At 44.3% G+C, this 24,213-nt stretch overlaps 3 protein-coding genes across 4 annotated transcripts; 1 reads left to right on the top strand and 2 right to left on the bottom strand.

Moving 5' to 3' along the window:
• Window positions 1-5,909: 5,909 nt before the first annotated feature.
• dusp2 (dual specificity phosphatase 2) lies at window positions 5,910-8,844 on the bottom strand. Its single transcript, XM_085787345.1, has 4 exons — window positions 8,272-8,844; window positions 8,059-8,177; window positions 7,409-7,628; window positions 5,910-6,925 (listed from the first exon to the last, which is right to left on the bottom strand). Exons 1-4 carry the CDS (start codon window positions 8,657-8,659, stop codon window positions 6,708-6,710), a joined length of 945 nt encoding a protein of 314 aa, XP_085643471.1. The 5' UTR covers window positions 8,660-8,844; the 3' UTR covers window positions 5,910-6,707.
• Window positions 8,845-9,176: 332 nt separating this feature from the next.
• izumo1 (izumo sperm-egg fusion 1) lies at window positions 9,177-16,189 on the bottom strand. Its single transcript, XM_085787343.1, has 10 exons — window positions 15,864-16,189; window positions 14,687-14,962; window positions 14,462-14,536; window positions 14,177-14,260; window positions 14,080-14,100; window positions 13,851-13,940; window positions 13,394-13,521; window positions 12,664-12,820; window positions 11,889-12,057; window positions 9,177-11,571 (listed from the first exon to the last, which is right to left on the bottom strand). The coding sequence occupies exons 2-10, from the start codon at window positions 14,892-14,894 to the stop codon at window positions 11,514-11,516; spliced, it is 990 nt and encodes a 329-aa protein (XP_085643469.1). The 5' UTR covers window positions 14,895-14,962; window positions 15,864-16,189; the 3' UTR covers window positions 9,177-11,513.
• Window positions 16,190-16,315: 126 nt separating this feature from the next.
• Window positions 16,316-23,720, top strand: LOC146981808 (alpha-galactosidase MYORG-like). Of its 2 annotated transcripts, none has more exons than XM_085787341.1 (6): window positions 16,316-16,448; window positions 18,027-18,534; window positions 19,473-20,004; window positions 21,738-22,542; window positions 22,625-22,731; window positions 23,127-23,720. In XM_085787341.1, the coding sequence occupies exons 2-6, from the start codon at window positions 18,257-18,259 to the stop codon at window positions 23,472-23,474; spliced, it is 2,070 nt and encodes a 689-aa protein (XP_085643467.1). In that variant the 5' UTR covers window positions 16,316-16,448; window positions 18,027-18,256; the 3' UTR covers window positions 23,475-23,720. The 2 variants fall into 2 exon arrangements, with proteins under 2 accessions (XP_085643467.1, XP_085643468.1); XM_085787342.1 differs by having other exon boundaries at window positions 16,401-16,500.
• Window positions 23,721-24,213: the final 493 nt, after the last annotated feature.

Raw genomic sequence — 24,213 nt, 5'->3', positions numbered from 1 at the left:
GAAGAGAGAATAAAGCTTTTAGCGCAAGAGTGCACTCCAATCAACTGTGTCTGTTTCCGTGGGTGAACTGTGCTCTGCTACACGCTGAAAATGCTTTCTGGGCGAGAGGGGTGTGTCACAGCAGCACAGCCTGCACTGCACTGCTTCTCAAGGGCTTGTTGTATAAGAGTGTGTGGTATACAAATGTGTACACCACACACACACACACACACACACACACACACACACACACACACACACACACACTGATCACGCATCAGTAGCCGTCTCGCTTGACGTCCAGGGTGGAGAGGTTTTGTACCTTGTCCGTGCAGATCTCCCTTTTCTCACTGTGAGAAAACTTTTATGTGCTTTGGATAAAGTTTTAATTTTCTTCAAAGCAGAACCCCTGAAGTTCCCCGGTGTGGTAAGATTTAACATAACTATGCTGCCTTTAAAGGCTGTTTTCCAAGGGAGCACCAGATTAGCTGCAGCCAGGTCAGCATTAATGTCAGTTTGTGGTTGGAGGCTGTGCACATTATGGTTGGGGGTTCAGATCAGTTACAGCACAGTACCTGCCCTGTGGATGCTTTCAAATTAGACACCCCCTTTTTGAGTTCCTCGCTTCCTGTTTTCTGTGTGCTTGTGTACTTCCTGCTACCTTTGTGAGGACCAGTTTTATCTCTAGGTTTCTAAAAGTGAGGACAGTCTGGGAGAGTGAGGATACTCTAGCTGGTTCTCTCATCTCTAGAGAGTGGGGAGTTGGGTTTTGATTTACAGTTTGAATTGGATTTAGGTTCAGTAGGGTAATGGTTGGGGTTTGGCATGCATCTGTGATGTCTAAGGTTAGAATAGGGAACTTTTTTTTTTTTTTTTCTCGACCTTTTTGCCTTTATTGGACAGCACACAGTGAGATAGACAGGAAAGGGGGAGGCAGAGAGAGGGGGAATGACATGCAGGAAAGGTCTGCCCGACGCAGGATTCGAACCGGGGATGCCTGCGTCGAGGACTGTAGCCTCTACATGGGGCGGCCGCTTTAACCACTGCGCCACGCACCGCCCCCCCGTTAGAATAGGGAACTGGAGAATCACCGCTTTCACTTTGTGACCCCCTGAGACAGAATTATCTGTCCTCTGACCTCTTGCATTTAAAGCAGAAGTAAGCGATCCGTCGTTTTGGCTAACTTCCTGTCAGCCGATGGAGTTAGCAGTCCCCGCCCTCGTCCCTACGTCACCACATTCACGCGCATCCCTTGGCTGCACACACAGAGAGGACCGCCCCTTTATGCCGTTCTCTCTCCTCATTGGATAAAGGTTGTAGGATACAAGGAAAGTTTTCTCCTCGGCTTACAGCAGAGTAGAGTGACTGACAGACTCATGTTTCAGACCAGACACTCTATATAAGTGATTGCTTTCGGAAGATAAGACTTATATTAACACAAATATTCCGCTTACTTCTGCTTTAACTGTGAACTCCAAGCTGACCAAATGAATAGTGTTCTCTTCACCTCAGACATAATGTTTCAATGTTTAACATCCCTAAAGGTCTAAGAGTATGCAGCAAATATTAGGAGAAATGCTTTAAACATACTACACATATCAGAATATGTACAGTACGCTGTTTCAACACCATAATGGTTTCTCAGTGGTATAACATTAGCAGTGTTTGCATGACGGTCAAACACTTGGTCAAAAAGTCCTTTTCTGACTGAATTTTTTATGATGACAACTACTGTAGGCCAGAGTATGTGTTATATCCTCACATTAGCTCTCCACCTAATGATAGTGCTCATATTGTCTATTTGCAGTTTTTTTCTGTGAGAGTTTTTTCTGACTGTTTGAGTGACACAGTCTTCAGCTGTGAATAGCAAATATCTAACACAAGTGAGATGCCTGTGTAAATTCCTAATCCCTCATGCTCTTCTTTTTCCCTCTTTAAATACAGTAGTGCACACAGTATAGCAATGTCATTGATAGGTATCACCACACCATAATATATTATGATTGAGTCTGACCTGAGATTCATGGGGATATGGAGCGTTAATAACAATTTATGTCTGTTGTCATTAAGGAGCCTGACTAAGAACAGATGAGATGAGAGAGATGTTCAAATGAAAGGGAGGGGGAACATTTAGCCTAAATAACCAAGTGAGGTGGCTCTGTCATTTAAATATGCAGTGACAGTGACATAGTATTGACAGAATGTGTATCCGTGTGTGAGCGAACACTACATTCATGTGGTTACTCTATGTTAGTTGGGTGATAAAGAGGCTGCAGCAGTTAATATACAGTCTGCTGGTGTCATCTGCTGGATACTTCTGCATCATCTTAAATTCAAGCAATAACAAAACATTACCACTAGAGGGCACTGACTTACTGCAAGCTCCTCTCCACCACTGTGACACTGTTGGTGGTAACTCAGGGACATTCTCATTTTTGAAGTGGTGGAAGAAATCAGCCTCCTGTAATGTATATTTTACTTGTGTACTATTGTACACAATTAAAAATAAATGAGAAATCCAAAATATAATTTTGATTAGCCAACATACAGTACCTTTGGAACAAATGTAAAATGTCAAAACCACAAGAATTCAGAATAGTTTAGGTTGTTGAATCAGAGCTTGTTCAGTTCAAGATGCAAAAATGCTTAGCCAGCACTTGTTGTGGTAGGTGGTTGAGATGAATCGATTAGGGCCAGAGTGCAGGGGGTGTGCAAGGACTGTTGCATTTCCTCCATTTCTGAACATGAATTTCTTTTTAGACAGCCTGAACATAGACTCAAAAACTAATGAAACTCAGCACACACCTCGGCCTTGGTGAAAAGTTACATATTGTAGGAGTCTCGCAAATGCGTGGGGCAAAATGCCTCAATAGTGCACATTAGACACTGTATTTAGTCGACCAATGGGATTAAAATTTGTTCAGAGGACATGGCCATGGCGATGCCACCATGCCATAAAGATGTGAATCGCTCTCACTCCACCACACATCATGTTAAAAGCTTCATCCTCTCTGTGTCTAATAAGAGTCCTGCCCTGAATGCAACAATATGTAATATATATCACTCTTCATCATATCATCATTATAATAACTTTACAAAGAGTGATCTGCAGCATCTCTGCATGCTTTCTGTATGTTTATGATCAACTGTTACCTGCCATATTTGAGAATGACATCTTATGACAGCACTTCCTTGTTTAGTGGCTCCAGTGTGGCCCTAGAATTTGACCCAGTGGTTACGGGGAGATTTCCCCACAGAGTGGCTACTCAAATTCATATTTTCAATAATGTACTATTTGTGAAATAATGTGATTATTTCTCTTTTGGCCTTAAACAGTTATTTCAGTGAAAGTATTGCAGAAATTTAGAGGAGAAATCCATTTTTGGCAGAGCTGCTGACAACACAACACACACACACACACACACACACACACACACACACACACACACACACACACACACACGAAAGCGGTCAGTAAAATGTAAAATGATCTAAACTACAAGTGACTGTTCATGTTAAAACCAGCACAAACCTATACAAATGTTATTTTGTGTCTCTGAGTTGATGTGTCGTCTGGGTCGAAACCAGAAAGCTAAAAACTCCTATGTGCATTCCTCTGTCCTACAGAAAACTGTGGGTAACAGAAGGAAAACTACAAGTAGAACAGTTACTCTTGTGTACACATTGCGTAATGGATCCTTGCAAATGAGAGGAAGTGGATCTATGGTCACAACTGGAGCGTGGGTGGCCTCATTAGAATCAGAGGTAGTGGTGGCATTATTAGTTTCAGTTTGTTGTCATCTCATCTGGATTAGTAGATTTTAGAATTAAATGCATTTTTGTTTAGAGAGCGAGAGAGAGAGATTTTTACTGTAAATGGTCAAAATTCAACTCGATCTGTCTGGAAAGGCCACTTTCACCCATGATGCTATGCGGTAGGGAACCTGTGGTTGACATGCTGCCTAAATGCAGCTCAGTGTGGGTGTCAGGGTTACCTGAGTTTAGCTGTAAATGACCAAAATGAGGAACCAGAGGCTAGGTCACTAGGCCTACAGCACTGTATCATGACTGGGAATCAATCAGTGAAGTGGACTTTCCATACTTCCCGATTATGGCTTTCTATCCTGTGCATATACTGTATATATAAATACACATATTTTTTGCCAGATGCTTTTCTCACAAGTTGAGTTAGAGGAAGTGAATTTTCTCTGCTATGGTCAAAGGAATTTACAGTATTTTTAGGGCCTGAGCACGCAAGAGGGAGCAAGAACACTTTTTTTAGGGCCCTATCATCTAAAGAAGCTAGAACCCTGAGCTTTGCTGTTCATATCGGGGATGTTGCATTTACTGGGGCAGAGATGAGGAGAGGTGGTCAGAGGCCAGCCAAGTCAAAACCATGAAGTCAGTCTGTCAATAAGTAATAGAGGGTCAGGCCATAGGAGCAAAGTGCCTGGCACTGAGTCAGTGAGTGGAAATGAGGCATAGCTGAGAGCAACAGGTGGAAACGGTGAGGATGGTGAGGGATGACAAGGGCAGAACAAAAGCAGATTTCTGGACTTTATAGGGTCCTCTCATGAGACTCGAGTTAAAATGAATATGTGTGAGAAGCTTGGTGATATAATCATCGCCAGTTTATTTTATTTTTGAAAGTATTTTGGGGGGCTTTTATGCCTCTATTTCCATAGGCCAGCTAGAAATGGACAGGAAATGGGGAGAGAGAGGGGAGAATCTTATATGTAGCTAGGCAGATCACTGCCTGTCACACTGCCTGAAAAGGATTTTATGAGTTTCCAAATTTTCTTTGGGTCATTTTGATTTTCTGTGGTTTCAGAGAGGTAACACTGACTTGGCTTTGAGAGCTGTGCACTTCTTAAGAAGCTTCTGAAATCTCTGCCTGTCCACCTCAGCCTCAGATTTTCTGTCCTAGGCCCAAGAAACATTTCTTTCTTTAGAGAGATGACCAATATCTACGGAAAACTTGGAATCATTTTAACCTTTTACTCTGAATTCTTAAAAATACTTCCAGGCAAGTTCCACATCATAAATATCAAGTGCAGTTTTTAAATGATGATTTCATTTATTAAGGCAAAAAAGCTTTAAAAACCTACCTGGCCCTATGTGGAAAAAGTCACACATAGGGCCTCCTTGTTAAATCAGGAACTAACTGTGATAAATCACATTTTTTTTAAAGCTGAGTTCAATGTCACTGTCCACACCCAGACCTGATCACTGCCAGACCTGTTGGATCAAGAAATCCCTTCTATTGAACCTGTTTGAGTGAAGTGAAGGAGGCTGAGAGATCTAAAAAAGCAACACATAATGTGATCTAAAAAAAAATTCAAGAACAGATGAAAAAACGTAATCATTGACATCTATCAGTCTAGAAAGTGTTTCACAGCCATTTCCAAAGCTTTGGGACTCCAGTGAACCACGGTGAGAGTCTTCATCCATTAATGGAGAAACCCAACAGCGTTTGACCTTAAGGTCACAAACTGATGGCCGGACCTTCTCCTTCAGGATTTTCTGGTCCATCAATTACTGCAAGTCATCCAGGTCCCAGGCCCCCAGGAAGGGGGCAAATACTTTTTCACAGCACCATAGCTCTGAATTCTCTAAAGTGTATCCATACTATTCAGAGAGGGACCTGGATTCAGCTGAACATTGAGCAAAAATAAAAGTACAATTGGACTGTAAAACCCATTCCCAGAGGATAATCCTGAAAAATACTCAATGCACAGTTCTAATACCTCCTGATTTAGCCAGAGCAACACAAGTGCAGCGCGTTCGGTCAGTGTGGAGCTGTGCATCTGTAATGTGCTCTGGGAAAACACTGCAAAACGCTCTGTATCCTTTTTATGTAATAATATTAAACGGGGAGTGAAGTGTTTGTATAATCAGAACAGCGTGTTAAAGAGTAAAGAAACTCAGTGTGTTCTCCAGCATGATTTTTATTTCAGTGGAAAATCAGCAGGAATCAGCTGAACCTATCAGGTGTAAAGTGCAGTAAGAGACAGCAATAATGCCAACACTCTCAGAACAGACTCTGAAACAATAAATAAAAATAAAAATTCTATCTACATGATAAAAAATACAAAGTCTTTCAATTTGAGTGATTTCTGTGTATCTTGAGATAAAAAAAATGTTTAGACTTATGACACCAGTGTTCTGGTTAGTGCATTTTTGCAAGTTAGACAATAACACTTGAGATTCATGTATTGCTGTAGATATTAACACAGTGTTGTCTCATATGATAACAAGATGCATCACAGTGAGGGAATGACTTCCAGTATGAAAATAGGACAGCCCTTGTAAACAATCAGGCACATTAGTGGAACAATGTAACACACAGACGTACACAAAACTCGACGAGCAGGCACAAACCCTGCCCCCGCCTCGAGTTCAAAACATCATGGGGAATTATTCCATAGTTGCTCCAACTTGCTGGCTCAGAATCACAATTGTTCATAATGTGGTTTTTCCAGTGGGGTTTATATTGCAGACACTATTTGTCCAGGGGCCAGATCCAGCAGCCATGTGATGCCAGCAACACATGGAGCTTTTCTCTGAGTGCAGTATTTGCCTGTTGTGTACTAGATTTAATAGCACAAACAGCATATTTGTACATAATTCTAACTCCTGATAATGGTCTGAGTCCAGCCCAGTACCTACAGGAGGTAGGAGATCAAAAGTACAGTCATAGAAATGTCCTCTCATTACTTGTGGGTCCTTCATCCTTGGCAGAGGACGTCTGTCTCAAACTGCAGCAGCTGTCCCATGAAGGCCAGGTTGGGGGAGATGACATGACGGCGCTCCTTCACAAAGTTGAAGGCCTCGTCCAGCCGGACCCGCTGTGTGTGCATGAGGTAGGCCAGGCAGATGGTAGCAGAGCGGGAGATACCTGCCTGGCAGTGCACCAGCACCCGTCCACCACTCTGCTTCACTGAGTCTGTAGGCGGGACGGAAAAGACGAGACGGAAAGAGGAAGAGACAGATCAGCTTATTGTGCTCCGTTTCACATAAGTTCCTTTGACATCAGAATCTTTCACTAGTGGAAATACATAGCCTACAGAGCTTTACACAGCGTGACGGAGGCTAAGGTCTATAAAATACAGTCATTCACTGTGTGACAATGGAAATTCAACTCTCCTGAGCTAAACTTTAAGTTACAGGGGTCAAAACAAGCTTAAGAAATGTTCAAACATTTCTCTTCTGCAGCTTACGCAGCATAATGCAGGTGTTTTGTAACCTCCTTAACTGTAGCCTACAAAATGGATTATGGTGTACAAGCTACTTAAAATGTTTTGGATGGTTTCATCCAAGGTGTAAAGAAAAATAAATCCCTGAGTGTTGTGTGGCTACTAACTTGACTGGGGTTTGAATTGATGTAAGCATACAGTGATCATGGTTTGAACGGAGGGAGGAAACTCACCGATGAAGCCGATGGCTGTAGAGAAGCAGGCTCTGATGTCAGCAGCCAGACTGTCCTCCACTGTGAGCCGCAGGTACTCAAACTCCCCCTCGTAGAAGTTGGGGCAGGTGGAGGAGACGTTGAGCACGGCCGTGATGCCCGCTGCTGCCAGGGTCTCTCTGCGGGAGGAGTGGATGGCGCTGCCTAAGAACAGGAAGGGCAGCAGCTCCACGGGACCGTCCTGAGGCAGAGCAGAGCCACAGTCCACGTTAAAACCAGCAAGCTTTCTTTTTTGTCATTGTTATTGGATGACGATCAGTGTTGGGCACATTATCTTAAAAATGTAATTAGTTATAGTTACTAATTTCCCACCAAAGGTAACTAAGTTAGTAACTGAATTAATACACTATAAAAGTAATTAATTGCCAGAAAAAGTAACTATTGCGTTACTTTTTAATAAAATGCTCAAATATGTCAAATTACTTGGACTCACCCCCCTAACCATATAATCTCCCGTTTATCTAGAACTAGTTGTTGGTTATTATTGGTTATTTATTCAATTTAATTTAATTTAATTATAGCCTATAATTATTCATAATAATTATATATATAATTAGGCCTATTCCCATCACTAATGACGATATTATACTATGTATTGAATTTCATTTCACCTGATCATATGCTGGTGTCCTCCGACCAGTCACCATTGGCTCAGGTTCTGCTGTAGAGAAGCTGCTGGCAGAGTTGTAACAGAGCTCTGGGTAGGCCTCGGAAAATCCCTCAAATCCGCCTAAATGGAAATCACAGTTTTATTATCCTCTGCTCTCGCCAAGTAAATTGTGAACATAAAAATTCTATAATTTATGAGTGTGTGTTATTATTACCTTGTAGAAAGCAGACCTGCGCCTGGACCTCGTTGTGCAGGGCGGTGAGCAGCATCTGGGCCACGCTGTCCGTCTTGAGCCCGGCCACGGAGCGGCTCCTGTCGTCCACCACCACCACGGGAGAGAAGTCCCCACGCCGCAGCCGGGCCAGGAGCGCCTTGTCCGGGATCAGCCACTCCAGAGCCACCACCGAGCCCTTGGACCTCCGACGCAGCATGGAGTTCCAGTTGACGTTTCGGGACTCGCAAATGTGAGTGAGAGAAAAGTCGAGGAACGGTCTGCAGTCCAGCAGCACACACCCGGCAGAGGTGTACTGGTCCCGGGGGGTCCGGAGGATGTGGATCAGCTCATTGCCACTAATTTCCAAAGGCTCATTAATTGAAGTCATGGCGGAAAAAAATAATTCAAAATAATTTAGACGCAATAATAAAAGACTATTTCTTTGTGTAAAACTAAAACTAGGCCTATGGGGTTTTAGATTGGAGATTTGTTCAGTGACAGTTTAAAGTTGATGAAGTGTGTCAAGAAGCGCCTTTAGATGCAAAGAGCACTTCTGTCAGCTCGCTCAGAAGCAGCTTCAGATGTTGAGTTTCACTTGTTCATTGATAACAGCTGTGTGAGGGGGCGGGGACACCGCGGCCCCGCCTTGGTTTCCAAAGCAGGAACAACGTCACACGCGGAACAACCAAATATGGCGCGGCCGCCACTCCTCATATGGACACTGACGTCAAACCTGATTTTCCTACCGCGCACGTGGTCATTTGGGGTTATCCCGTGTTTTTGTGTTGAATGACGTTATGCTGAAACGCCCCCCCCCCTCCCTCCCTCTCCCCGCCTGAGCCAACAGCCCTCAGAGGAAAAGGGTGAAGGCCGATTTCTGTTATTTGGGTTAGATTAAATCTGAGCCTCTCTGGCCCCTCCCACACTAAAGTAACTGTTGGCCTAAATGGATTCTCTCTGTGCCCAGCATGTTATCACTGACCTCGGGGACAAGTCAAATGTTGCACTCATAAAATGTCAGAGCAGATTTGACTTTTTTTTCCCTGCTCTACTGGGAAATCTAAATCAACTGAGTCTTCCTCCTCTGTGATATTACAGCCTGCTGACAAATGAATCAATTCCTGACAGAAAACAGTTGCAGAATGCAAAGACAGAGCTGTTATCTCTGATAATCTCACACATCCATAATCTAACTACTTGCACTTTGGACACACTCATACTTAAAGAATAAGGCAATATAATTTTATTACTGTTAGGAAATCCCATGAAAATACCAGTCATTTTTGTTGTATTAATAATTCGAAAATGACAGATTACTCATTATAAAGTACTTTGAGGTACAGTTAATGAATCAGCTCTCATGATGTCATGTTGTCTCGTTCCTCGACCAAAAGTCCCTGTAGTCCCAGTTGTCTTAGTTTCACTTATAATAAAAGCTGGGGGCTTACATGAACCTCGCATTTGTTTTTCTTTTTGTTTTTTTGTCAATTTAAATTTGAGGGATCCTCATTGAGAAGGACACTGTATTACCTTTTCTCTGCTGTCCACAGGATTCTTTGCCTTACAAACAAGGGGATACATGTATTCATTATGTGCAGTGTGGGATGGGTTCTTAAGGTGTAATCTGACATCTGTGTCTTCATTTCCTCATAACCCACATTCAGACTCTGCCTTCCTTCCCACAGACGTCTCCCACTCAAACCTCTGACTCCACTTTCTTCATCTTCCCATTTCCGCTGGTCCCACAGCACTCTGTCCCACTCGCGCCCTGCTGAGGCTGCAGTTTCAGTCCACAGCAACACACACACATACACACACGTACACACATTAATGTGAGCAGTTCATTGTGGCTGTCAGCAGAATCGCTGAGCATGCATTTACTGTAGCCTAAACTGACACTGTAGGCCCAAACACATATATTAAGTCACGGTGAAGCAATGAGGCCAGTTGAATTGGAAGGCACTAGCAGTGACGTGAGCTTGTGTCTGTGTGAGGGTGTTTTAAATTACGCTCTCTCTCTCTTTCTCTTTCTCTCTCTTTCTCTCGCCCCCATCTCAGCAGCCTGACAGGAAATAGCAGCGCACGCACATCCTGTCACCATCCATGAGGGCCTCAGCCTCCACACACTCACCCCCTCACCTTACCTCACTACAACCTTTCTTACACTTGTCATAGCTCATGACCCGGCCTGACTTCCTGTGATCCAAAAAGTTCTTCAGAATTTACCTCAGAAACCCTGAGCCTTGATCAACGAGTCCAGAGGTGAGGTAGTTACTAATTCCCGGATGTGGTGTCTCATCCATAACAAATCACTTTCGTTTTGATTCAGTTATGTGTAAAGAATGTGCTCCAGCCTGTTGTGTATGCAAAGTACCGTGGATCCTCTATACTGCTGCTACATACACAACACTGACCTGACTTGATTCAAAGTGTTTTCCCTCTGTGAACAAGCCGGAGCGCTCCTGTCGATGACAACAATGACCTCACCCATTCACAGGAAATCAGTCTTTCGACATCAACACGGGGCTAGGTGCTTGCAGCACACACTCACTCACACACCACAAGAGCCAAAAAAGGCAACGGTGTGCAAAAATATGCCGAGTCTTGACGAGGAAACCGTGACAGAACTTGTGTAAACAGAGGCGACTATTTTTGAAACAGAAGCTGCTTATGTCATCAAAAACGCACAGAGCGGACAGACAGACGGAAGCAAATGATGTCAGTGATCTCAGTGTTGTCAGTAGACAGTCACTTCAGAATGATAAGAAAACCACCAGTTTTCAATCACTTCCCCCTGCTCTGTCTGTCTCTTTGAATGAATGTATGAGTAAATAAACATTAAGAGAAACCCAGATGAAAACATCTACTGCTGGATTTTACCCTTTCACATCAACCCCCTCCTCCCACTGGGGGATTATCCAGGATTAATTGGATGTCTGGGGCTATTAATCTCTGAAAAACACTGTAATCCGGGAGATTTACCTCATCCCTGATTCCTCTCATATACGTCCATGTGACAAGGCCATCTCCCCATTCAGAGGAAACGTGTCCCTGCTGGGGTCAGATCAATGCTGGTGCATAATGTTAGTGAGTGTTTTTTTTTTAGTCTCTCCATGTGAATTGTACACTGAGTTTAGTGTTTTTTCAAAAACAACATGTTTATAGAAACCCCTTGCCTCATTCAGCTCCATGTATTCTCATTGCCATGGAGAATGTATCCAACAACAGGGTGAAATGTACAACTACTGCACCGGACAGTATCTCAGCTCCTGTACTGCTCTCCGCTGGCTCATCATCATTCTAAAAAACAACAACATAATCATACTAACCTTTAGTCATGGGTTCACACAGTAAATATCACAGCTAATTGTTTGTACAATATGTGTAAGCCCCTGTTGATGGCTGACATAACTTCCCAGAAGAAGTGATGCTATGATGCTACTTCTAAAGAAACAACTCAATACTGTTCTCTAAAACAATAATGATCATATACATGAAGATATACAAACTACATGACAGCTTGAGACGTTTTGGTATCACCTCTTTTACCTCAACCCTTCCTGCTAACCTCTCATTCTCTCTTTCTACCCCCCCACCACCCACTTACTGACACTCACCCCAGGATGACTGTGAGGCCCACGCTCGCCATCAGACCCAGAGCAGTAACCATGGCAATGACTGGCACCAGCATGTCCTTGCGAGGTTGGAAAGGTGAGTACTTGTCTCCATGAGGCAGAGAGGGCAGAGTGACGGGGGGTTGGCGAGGTGGGTCAGGCAAAGGAGAAACTGTGAGGAAACAACACAGAGATCTGTTTACAACATGAAAACATGTCAGCAGAACTTTCATTTTGGTCATTTAGCAGCTACTGTTGGAACTGTATGCAGTTCTTGATCGGTAGTGGTTGGAAGAGCCTTTTGTTAGGTACTTTTAATTTTAATATAGCCTATAGCATGTTTCCATAAGAGTAAACCTAATGTGATTTTCTTAGAACCCATAGAACAATAGTGTACAGTATAATATATATAACATGTTTAGAAGATACAATTTTAGAAACTAGAAAGCCAATAGAGACGCATAAGAAAGAGGGCCACCCACTGTCTTGACACCGCCCCAAACATACTCGACTTACGTAGCACGCCTGCTTTGCCTGCTTCCTGAAATATTATTACGACTTCCAGTAATTGCTATTGAAGAGGTCTGACCATGGATCCATGGGTCTGACAAACATCTAACAAAGTTCTACTACCAATAGGGCGTCAAGTTGAAACACAATTGAAAGATCAGAAACCACAGACACTCAGAACCCTTACGATGAATCTGTAGTGAGTGTAGTGAAAACTAAAATAGAAGAGCACTTGCACTAGATTATCTAGACTGGGCTGTGACTTAACCGTTGAGCAGGAAAGTGACTTGGTAGAGGATGGTTCCATCGTGACGGCGCAGAGAGCAGCGATATGTTCCTTGCTCATCCAAACGCAGCTGATTTAACACCACTGACGAGTCGTGCGTCACCACCAAGGTTTTGAAATCACTTTCATCCAGCGGCTTCTACAAATTAGGAAGTGATACTTGCAAGTTAGTGGGTGAAAAAGCTGGCAGACGGTCAATTTACATATTCACCATGACGCTAAATAAAGAACATACTGGTATCAGGAAGTGGGCACAGAGGTACGTTTGTAATTAAATGTTGACTTTCAGTAGTTAAACCATATCACTGACTTTAATTTTCTCCCCCCTCTAGTTTGTGCTTCCCCTCACTGTCTCTCTGTCTTTTCTGATCTGCCACAACAACACTCATTCAGTCATCCTAAATGTATAATTACTGCCCCCAACCATTCCTTTCCTCTTGACCCAACCAGAGGATACAGCAGCCCACCCCAGTCTGCTTATGTTAGAGCATTCTTCCTGCTACGAGGGAGTTTTTCCTCTCTGTGAGTGCTTGCTCATTGTGGGAACTGTTGGGTTTCTCTCTGTATTTATTCTTAGGCCTTGACCTAACTCTGTTAGTGTCACATACATAAAACTGATTTTACAACGTGAAGTAGCTATAGTTTTAAAGTGACAATGATTCACTACTTATGCCACTGTCATTTGAGAAAGAAACATGAGAATTGGAGAGACCTTTTTACTTCCTGTTTGTCCAGGGGCCCAGGAGTAGTGGTATTCTGGTTTTCCTAGCAGGAGTCGATGCCATGGAAGAAAACAGTTCAGCACTGCCTGGCCTCCCTCCTCAGCCTGCACTGGGTACTCTGGAGAGAAGGGGTACGTGTGTGTGTGTGTGTGTGTGTGTGTGTGTGTGTGTGTGTGTGTGTGTGTGTGTGTGTGTGTGTATGTGTGTATGTGTGTGGAGGGGATGCTTCATTCATTTGCATCTGCAGTGCTTGAATAATCTTTTTTCATTAGCCTTGCACATGGACAGGCAGCAGCAGTGCCTCCTTGCTTTAGAACACATTTACACACCCATGACAGCACGTGTCCATGTACCCTGAGGAGACTGGTACATACAGGTGCCCCCCCGCCCCCCTCACCCACCCACCAACATGAACATACAACACAAAAAACCAACAGAAAAATATACCACCGCAGTGCTGCTGGCCGGTGGGTGAGTGACAGATGTAGGTCTTGTAACGGCAAGAGAGGCAATCCATTACTCTTCGATTCAGAAGCCCTGAGAACCACACACACACACACACACACACATGTATACACACGTGTCCTGTAAAGACACAATCTATGTATAGAGCAGCATGTGTCTGTATGAGGATTTACAGCACTGGAGGTGGCAGAACTGGACAGAAGAAACTTACCACACTTGTTGGGGCACAATCCTATGGGAGAGACAAATGAATGATCTGAGATTGACATATGTTGTACTTCTTATACTTTGTTATTCATACCAATTACCATGAGGGATGAAGCCATCTAAGTGTTTCTCCAATATCCTCCTGCCTTTGTCCATGATCTGAATGGCTTCAAATGTTACAGACCCTTTAAAAAGAACAGAGAACCTGGAGCACACTGAGTTTGCCTTGGAAAATGTGAAAAAAAAAAAAAAGGTAATGTAAAATGTAATGTGTCACATGTCATGTTGTACATCCGGTGATTTGTGCGTTTTCAAAGGTTTCCAACTTCTGTGTCTGCTTTTGGATCAGAAAGTTAGAATGAATGATGTATTTCTGTGATTCTCACCAGTGCGGGGGGTTTTCAGAAATCCATCAAATTCACTCTGGTACTCAGTTCTGACTCTGTACAGAGTGGTGGGATCTGAGCAATGGGAAACAGTCAGTCGTCTTTTACACTTCTTACACATCTCACTCGGTATTAGAGAACAAAGTGACTTCAACCAGATCATGAAAAACCTTGGAGATTGAAGTTCAAGTCATGTCATATTGTGCTACCATGTCCTGTCCTCACCAATGACGCCCTTTCGCTGCCGGCTGGTCTCTCTGTAGGTCTCATAAGCATAGTCACAAATCTTTTTCATTTCAATCTGGTCAGCCACAGATGGGGCGGACAGCACCAAGTCTTCGTGGAGGAGCCTGACCCTGCGATCACACTGCAGACAGGGCTCAGCTGCAGGCACACAGCAGAGCAGACCGGCCAGCAGCAGCAGCAGCAGCATATCCCTCTGCAGCCTGAATCTCCTGCAGAGATGAGCATGAGTCACTTTGGCTCTTGTCGCTGCAGGCCCTGAAACACAGTTGCCAAATTTCATTTCTGCTACACACACACACACCACTATTACTGTTACTGTAACCATTATCACCACTCCTACTACTGTTATATTTACGGTAATAGCCTACTGTTCTTGAATCCCATTGTTACTCCCATTTCTCCTGTTTCTACTTTTAACATTAGGCTACAGTTTCCATGGCCAGATAACACATTAGTCAAAAAGTTTATAAGAAACACCCACCATGCCCATGGCTGAAATTAACAATTATTATGGTTATTGATTTACCAGTCTTTTATTTTTCAGATTTGTCATTAAATTGAATTGAATGAAAAGAAATCAGTGGCACATGCCATTCACAGTTTCCCAAAGCCCAAGGTGATGTCATCAGATAACTTGCTAACAAAAAACCAACTGTGACAGATAGCCTATAAAAAAAATAAAGAAAGAAAATAAATCAATTCAAAATCTGAAGGTAGTGAATATTTGATGATTCTCCCATTACATGCATAGCATATTCACTTACATAATTGCTGTTATGAAAAAACTACAATCAAATTCCAGATGGGGAGCTGCTTCTTCTTTCCTGCTGCCTAATGTTACTACCAGTGGGCTAGTACTTACTAATACTTGGTATTTGTAGCCATTGTTGCTCCTTCAACCACTAGCCTATTAGGCCTAGTGTCTAATTCAACAGTAAGTTACTGTTGACAGTAGGCTACTGTTAGTGCCTACAAGCCAACTGATGTTCAGTGGAACAACGACAACAACATGTCTGCAGTGCTAAAGGACATAATGGGAAACAGTGGAGTGCTCGCTTTAGCAAAAGCGCACACGTTCATGGTATCATGTAGCCTGCTGCTGCCACCCAGTGGTCCAAAGACTGTTACAACCACTATCTGCTCTGGATGATCTCACCCCTGGAGTTTGCTCAGGACAAGTTGTGCAACGTTGTTTCGGTGCCAGGTGCAGGCAACTGTCAGATTCTGCCGAAAAACAAACGGTAAGAAAACGACCCTAGGAGAAATAATAACGATAACAACAGTTACAAAAATACAGTTATTAACATTTTCCTGGCGGTATGAAGGAAGTGAGGAAAAAATAAAATAGCGCAGATCAGCCCACACCTTACGTTTGAATTGTTTCCATGGAAAACGGTAACTAAGGTGTAGGTGTATGTCTTGCACGGTAGTTTAAAAAACCTTTGTTAACATGTTGTAAAAGCATATTCATCTGCAGGCAGGTCACAATGTTAAAGTTGTTGTTACTGATAATAAATGTTGATTCAAGAAGACTACCTTGTATTTACAATACATTTCCCAGTAGCCAAGCGAAGGGCGTCGCCTACCGTATGAGTGACACGTTCACGGACCAATCCACCTCGAGGTCGTCCGTTAGGGGGCGTGGCCGTGAAACTTCAAACGGCCCCGCAGCTGCGCAGTAGACACTGCGCTCCCAGCTCCAGCTGTAGCTCCACATTGACCCCAGCAGACAGATGCGGAGGTGAGATAACTCTGTTTTTTACGGCCGCAGCGCTGAAAAGGGAGATTTGAAGGTGCGTGGGTGAAGTGTCTGACTCGTGTGTGGGGTAAAGAAACAGAAAACGTTGCTTTGAACCGAGAACAAGACCGTTTAACACAGTTCGTGACAACCGGTGCAGCCGGTTAGTAGCCTACTAATGTCCCGACACAGCGTCAACAGCCGTCGACGAGTTACACTGTTGTTATCGATCAGGAATTGGGAATGTTTGGATACTATGTAACCTACGTCACCGTGACTCCGGTATAGCCTGTAGGAGATTGTCTGTAAGCTGTTTGTGTCTGCTGTCACCATGACATTGATGTCACATGTCATTGTCAGCTTTACATAGTTTTATATATTTGGTACAACTCACGTGAACATACAACAGCAGTGAGGGGGAGGGGAGGCGCTGTGAGAAAACGAAACGTCTCTGCAGGGAGCAGGCTGAGGCCGGTCTGACCACACGGCCGCTCTCTGCTGCTGCAAAGAAGCCTATTTACACCTCCCATTGCAAACCAGCAGAAGTGGACTGGTCTGTGGTCAGTGCCAGTGGTCACACCGTCCTGGAGGCAGAAGGTCCTAATGCACCTGAAGACTGCCACATTACCTCTCATTGAAAGGCATGAATTCAGCTGCATGGCTTCAAAGAGCCACAGTATCATTATGTCTGTGTAGTAACCATTATTAAAGTAAGTGCTGACAGGGTCATCCCTGTGTTCCCCACTTCAATGTGACAACATAGAACCCCTTTTTTTTTTTGTAGAAAAATGTTCCCCGCTTTCCACAGGACCCGGGGAACATGCAAGTTTTGGTCCCACACCTGGAAGTGGAGTTGTGACTTTGAGTGAGAAGTGGAACTGTCCCATTGGTTGGGTTTAGACAATGAAGAAAGGAGTTGGTTAAGTTTAGTAAAAACACCAGACAGGCCAGGTAGATAGAGAGAGTCCAGATAAGTATAGTGTTGGAACAAAGCAGCAGAGTTTTAGTTTGTGTATGTGCTACTAAATGCATGGCTGATAAAGTAAAGTGGGACAGCATCTTATTAAGGAGATGTGAGTAAGCTGAGCTGAAGACATGCAGCAGCAGCACTGGTTTCAACACATTAACCCAGTTTTTGCAGGGTTTGCACTTGCAAGAGTTCCTGTCTTTGCTGCTGCAATGCCACTAACCTCCATCTGAACCAAATAAGCATGTGGAGCCGGAGTGTAATGATACGTGTGGGGAGGATAAACAGGGTTCTGTTGTGGATGATTGGCCCGGGCTGTATCTGAAAACTGTAGGGTTACGTTCAGAGCTGCAATTGATTGATATGTTTAATCACGTCCTGGTTGCTCTCGCCCGAGGGATAGCTGTGATTGAACAATGCTGACATGTTGTCTGAAATATCTGATGGTTGCCGGTTTTTAGGGATTCATTAGTTGTGTGTGGCTGCAGGGCCTGGCTAGTGGCTACCTGCTATTTAGCAGCTTACAGCTGATGTGATATTACAGGTTTTGTGTGCGTGGATGATATTTGTGTTGTTGAAGTGAATCTTGACCTCTGCTTTCATCTGTGTCGCAGATTTGGAAAACTCCACCCTCATTCAGAAATGGAGACGCTGCTAAAAAGCACCAGGTAGACTCACGTCCCCCCCGCCCTCCCCCCCCTCCACCTCCACCTCCCCTGCTGTAAGTGAGAAAATCACTTCTAGATCTTTTCACCGAGGCTGTCGGCCGGTTCACTGCAGCTGTCCACTCCTGCCTCTCCTCCTCCTCTGAGCACCCCCCCCCCCCCCGCCTCCAGTCTTCAGTATGTATCAGATCATCCCAGTGGCTCCTGGGGAGCAGCAGATGGCCGGGGGCGCCGGAGCCTCTCCGCTGAAGAAGAAACTAGGCAACGAAAGCCGACCCCTGGTGATGGCGGGGATGCTGGGCTGTGTGTTGGTGCTGGCCGCCGTGGTGGCCTGGTGCTACTACTCGGCGTCTCTCCGTAAAGCGGAGCTGCTGAAGACCGAGTTGTTGGACCTTGACAAGGAAGGTTTCATCATTCGTAACCAGGCGGGGGCCGTCATCTTCAATATGACCTTCAGGTGAGCTCACTGTCCTCTCATATAGTTGTCCATCAAATGGCAGAAAACTATGATGGATGCGAGACTAAGGTAATAATAATAATAATAATAATAATGGATTACATTTATATAGCACTTTTCTATTGTTACCCAATACCCAAAGCACGTACAGCAACCATTATTCATTCATACACATTCACACCGGTGGTGGTAAGCTACGTCTGTAGCCACAGCTGCCCTGGGGCAGACTGACAGAAGCGTGGCTGCCAATGTGCGCCAAATGGCCCCTCCGACCACCACCATGATCATTCATACACATTCACACGAGGCAAGGTGGGTAAGGTGTCTTGCCCAAGGACAGACTGGGAGAGAGCGGGATTCGAACTGCTAACCCTCTGGTTATTGGACGATTCCATAGAGAATACAATAAAATAGAAGGTGTCAGGTTTAGAAAGATTTTTGGTAAGAAATGAAGATAATGCTGCCGATGCTTTGGCCATTTTAAAACAGAAAACACAGATTGATGGCAAAAATAGGAAGTGAAATACTCTTACTGTTCCACTTTAAAAGTGACAGTCAGCAAAACATGGCTAACAATAACTCTCTAACATACATCAGTCTTTTGGTCCCAGCACTGTTTTTTATGTGCTGAGCCTAAACAGACAGCCTGTCTACAACGTGTGGATGGATAATGCAAAGCCAGACGAATCAGACACATGATTACACCCTGAGGGAAGACCGATTTAATCACATCCTCTCATCGACAGGAATAGACAGTGCATGCCCAGGATGTGCAGAGAAATACAGTAATTGAATGGAGTTTAAAATATTTTCATGCCTCTCATTTCAGTTATACAGGGGTATGATTTGCTGCTAATAATACTCGCTTGGCTCATGCTCATGCTGTGCTGAACCAGTTCCTTTGTGTTTTCTTCCTGTCCATCCACAAACCATTCTAGGTCTGGCACCCTGGACCTGGACTCATGCACAAAAGAGGGACGAATTCTGAGCTGCACTCGGTCAAATTCTGGCAAGATCAACTTCTTTATCGAGACGGTCCAACTCAAGGACACAGTGATGTGTTACCGTGTTCGCTGGGAGGAGCTGCAGAGTGAGCAGGCGGTGGAGCACGCCATGGCCTACAATGAATCCCACTGGTACGGAGGGGCGGAGATGGCAACGCAGTACTGGCCCGTAAAAATCCAGGGGGAGGAGGAACCACGGCCTTTCATCACCAGCGACGTCTACTCCAATAGGAATGCTTTTGGGGGAATCCTGGAACGCTATTGGCTGTCATCTAATGCAACCGCAATCAAGATTAATGACTCGGTACCGTTTCATTTGGGCTGGTCGGAGAAGGACAGGACACTGAGGTTCCAGGCCCGGTATCAGAACTCCCCCTTCCGACCAGCAGAAGAACAGCAGGCCTTACCTGAGCTCAGCTACAGAGTGTGTGTGGGCTCAGATGTGACATCTATCCATAAATACATGGTGAGTGTACTGTTGTTGGCATGCTGTGTATTTTGCTGATCAAATCACCCATCCTCTTAACATATAGAAAACTTTCAGTATTAATTTATCTGCAGTGTAGCCAAGTTTTTTTTAAGAATGATCTTTTAAAACTAAAGATAAGCAATAAAATAAGAATAACTTTATTAATCCCCTAAGGGAAATACATTTGTCTGTCATCTACCATTTGCAGAAGAATTAAAAAGCCCGATGGCTGTGGGTAAATGCTGTGAAATTAGTAAATTACCTGGATGACATTGGGCATTGAACATTCCTTCATTGAACATTTTTGGGGAACTGCCATGGGAACAGTTGCATTGACTCTTAGATGAATGTATTGACAACACCTGGAATGGATCTGTTCGTTCTCCTCCAGGAAATCTGTGGTGCACTTAGAGACTAAGGCCAAGTTCCTCTGCCTGTAAACTCCAATACAACGTAACAAAATTAAGAGCAGAATTGGAGAGAGACGACAGGAATGACCTCAGAGCCGAGCTGCAGTGTTGGCTGGTATTAATGCTGATCTGATATGACATCATGATGTCTTAACTGCTGTGAAGACAGAAAATGAACCAGTAAGAATTCTGACTGTTGAAGTCATTTATCAAAACCACCAAACAGTTTCTGGTCGGAGCAGGAGATGAACCTCCCTGTGTTTTAGATTCTGCTGGATTTTGCACTGTTTGTCAAACACATTTGAAGATACACTGCCCGTCCCCAAAACAAAGTCACGCACTCTAATATTAGACTGCCTTTAGCTTTGATTACGGCACGTGGCATAGTTTCGATAAGCTGTCACAACATTTATTTCCGTCCAGAGTTGCAGTCATTTTTCAAAGATTCTCAGTGGGGTTCAGGTCTGGACTCTGTGGTCACATTGGACCACATTTCTTCCATGAAGAAGATGGTTCCCCACTCTCCTTCCAGTTTGTAATAATGTGTTGGACAGTTCTTAACCCACTAGTAGTCTCCTTAGATGTTTTATTTGCTTGATGCCGATAATTTGACCCCTCTGAAACAGATTAACATCTTCTCCACGACCACAGGATGTGTCTTCTGACGTGGTTGTATAAGAAATGAGACTGCATCAGTCTGGGTTAAAGAAGTTGTTGCCAGCTGAAACATAATCATCCATGGACCATGCAGTAATTATCCAATGGGAGGCTCTGACCTGTTAGCTTAGTTAAATCCAAGGGGTGACTGAACTCTGTTAAACTGCCACTGACTTTTTGTCTGAATTTAAAGATGAATCTAATGTAAGAACCGTGGACTTACACAGCACTGCCAAACCTTTAATCCCTGTGCGGTGGTATTTAAAGGAATAGTTCAACATTTTGGAAACTACTTGCTTTGACATTGAGATTTCAGTCAGCAGTCTGCTCAATATGGCACTATGACTAAACTTGAAATGAAGGGGACAGGCTCTGTCCCCATGGCTCTGTCCAAAGGTAACAAAAACAAACTAACAGCACTTTAAACCTCACAAGTCAACATGTTATATCTTGTTTGTGGGGTTATGTGCAGGACTATTGTCAGCAGGGAATGGTGGTGTCTTCTAGGGGCAGGCTAGTTGTTTCCCTTTGTTTTCAGTCATTATGCTAAGGTAGAGGGTAGAGGAATGTATGTCTTTAATACAAATGAGCCTAATAGAAGAGAGAGACAAACCTTTTGAACAATGAAAACTCTGTGTGTGCTCTGTATGCATTTTTGCACAGGTACGTCGGTATTTCCCAAAGCCAATCAAGGTCCCGTCCACTGAAGTGTTCAAACAGCCAGTGTGGTCAACGTGGGCTCTCCACAAGTCATCTGTAACTCAGGAGAAGCTGCTGCGCTATGCCGCCGACATCACAGAACATGGCTTCTCCTGCTCCCACCTGGAGCTGGACGACCGCTACACCGCCGACTATGGAGAGTTTGACTTTGACCCGCAGAAGTTCCCCAACGCCAGCGGGATGTTCGACAAACTCAGAGAGGACGGGTTCCAGGTGTCGCTCTGGACACATCCCTTCATTAACTACGACTCCATTAACTTTGGCGTGGCCGTGGAAAAGGGGCTGTTTGTCCGGGAGCCGAGCGGCGAGCTGCCGGCTCTGGTCCGCTGGTGGAACGGTATCGGAGGAATCTTGGATTTCACCAACCCAGACGCCAGAGAGTGGTACTCCTCCCACCTGCGCATGCTCAAAACCCGCTACGACGTGACCTCGTTCAAATTTGACGCAGGAGAAACAAGCTACCTCCCCCAGCAATTTAGCACCCTGGGCCCACTCTCTGACCCCTCCACCTTCACCCGCCGCTACACGGAGATGGCCGTACCCTTCAGCGAGCGCGCCGAGCTGAGGGTGGGCTACCAGAGTCAGGACATCTCCTGCTTCTTCAGGATCATCGACAGAGACTCGGTGTGGGGTTACGAGCTCGGCCTCAAGTCCATCATCCCAACCGTTCTGACCATCAGCATCCTGGGCTACCAGTTTGTCTTACCTGACATGATCGGAGGAAACGCATACCCCAACCGCACCACAGGTACGACCCTCCACTACATATGGCTCCAGAGAGTCTTAGACCTGGTCCCGTTCTACCCTCTGATGCCTGCTTTGTCTTTCAGGTAACAATGGTCTGCCGGACAGAGAGCTGTACATCCGATGGCTGGAGCTGTCAGCTTTTATGCCTGCCATGCAGTTCTCTATCCCACCCTGGGCATACGACAGCGAGGTGAGCAGCAGATTAGAGGATACGTCTTCCAGTTGGAAAAAATGTTTTTACATGACGAGATGTTTTCTGTTATTCCTGTGGTTCAATTATATGATAAGTGTGTAAAACACTGTTCTTTAAAAAAAAAAGTTTCTTTATTTTACTCAATAAAGGTGCATTTCAAGCCTAAATTGGCTGCCAACATTGTAAATAGAAGTTTATATTATTGATTAAAATACAAATGTTTGAGTATTATAATGTGAAATACTGTATATGTGGGTGGTTTTGTTTGGAAAGCATGATGACTAATTGAATCATAATTAATTGCTTAATGGTGTATATGTACACAGAATGTGGAACCAGCCTTCATGCTGTACACTGATGCTAACTCTGTATCTTTGTGGATTCCTGTGCAGGTGGTCCAGATAGCACAGAAGTTCACAGAGCTTCACGAGACCCTGGTGGCTCCCAGGGTTCTTGAACTGGCGGGTGAGGTTCTCGATACAGGAGACCCAATCATCAGGCCCCTTTGGTGGATCGCCAATGACGACGAGGCGGCCTACAAGATCGACTCCCAGTTCCTGATAGGGGACGATCTGATGGTGGCCCCGGTGCTGGAGCCAGGGAAGCAGGAGAGGGACATTTACCTCCCTGCAGGACGCTGGAGAAGCTACAAGGGGGAACATTTTGATAAAGGCCCCATTTACCTGACTGACTACCCCGTGGACCTGGATGAGGTAGCTTACTTTACATGGGTTCACTGAAAACTTTTCAGAGTGAAAGACACATAAACTCACACGCACACATGCAGTATGCACATATACATTCTTGTGAGCACACATGCCAAGAAATAGAGGCAAATGTTTGTTTTTCAAAGGGAAATGACCACTAGGGATCTGTTGCCCCAGCAGAATGTGACTTTTGGTAAAGATTAAGCTCACGTTTACTCTGTCCTGCCCTTTATCTGGACTTCCGCCTGCAAATTTGAACCGTCCACCCAAAGAATTAGATTGTTCCATCCTAAATCTGATCCTCATCCTCATGTGCCTTCCACAGCCAATAGTGAAACCGATCTCAGATTGTATCACCACCACAGTCTTCCACCTAATGGACGTATAGATTTACATTTTTCTTTAAAGCCTGAGTCCTCTAGCTAGACTGGTTTTGGTTTTAGTGAGAGTTGGATTTATTTTGCTTCTGTGTGGCCTGTATACCTGGGCAGATAAGTAAGGGACCGGTGGACAGGGTTGGCCATTCAACTGACCATTAATATGAATATGCACTCTTGAGTTGGACAGATGCACCTGAGTTTAGAGGACATGTCCGACCTTATGTGACTACTGCTACTGCTGAATTGTGATTTTACATTTTTAACTACCTGTTAAAGCAAACGTGCATTAATGAGTAAAGCTAAGCTAGTCTTATATTTATTTAGTTTGATCAACACTACTCATTTTGCTTTCTTTTGATTGATGGATGTTGTCTGAGTGTATATATACTGTA

The sequence above is a fragment of the Trachurus japonicus genome, chromosome 9 (assembly GCF_045865225.1).
Source record: "Trachurus japonicus isolate A0001 chromosome 9, Traja_1.0".
NCBI classification, from domain to species: domain Eukaryota; kingdom Metazoa; phylum Chordata; class Actinopteri; order Carangiformes; family Carangidae; genus Trachurus; species Trachurus japonicus.
Note: the sequence above shows the minus strand (reverse complement) of the source record. Positions and strands in the feature narration are given on the sequence as shown.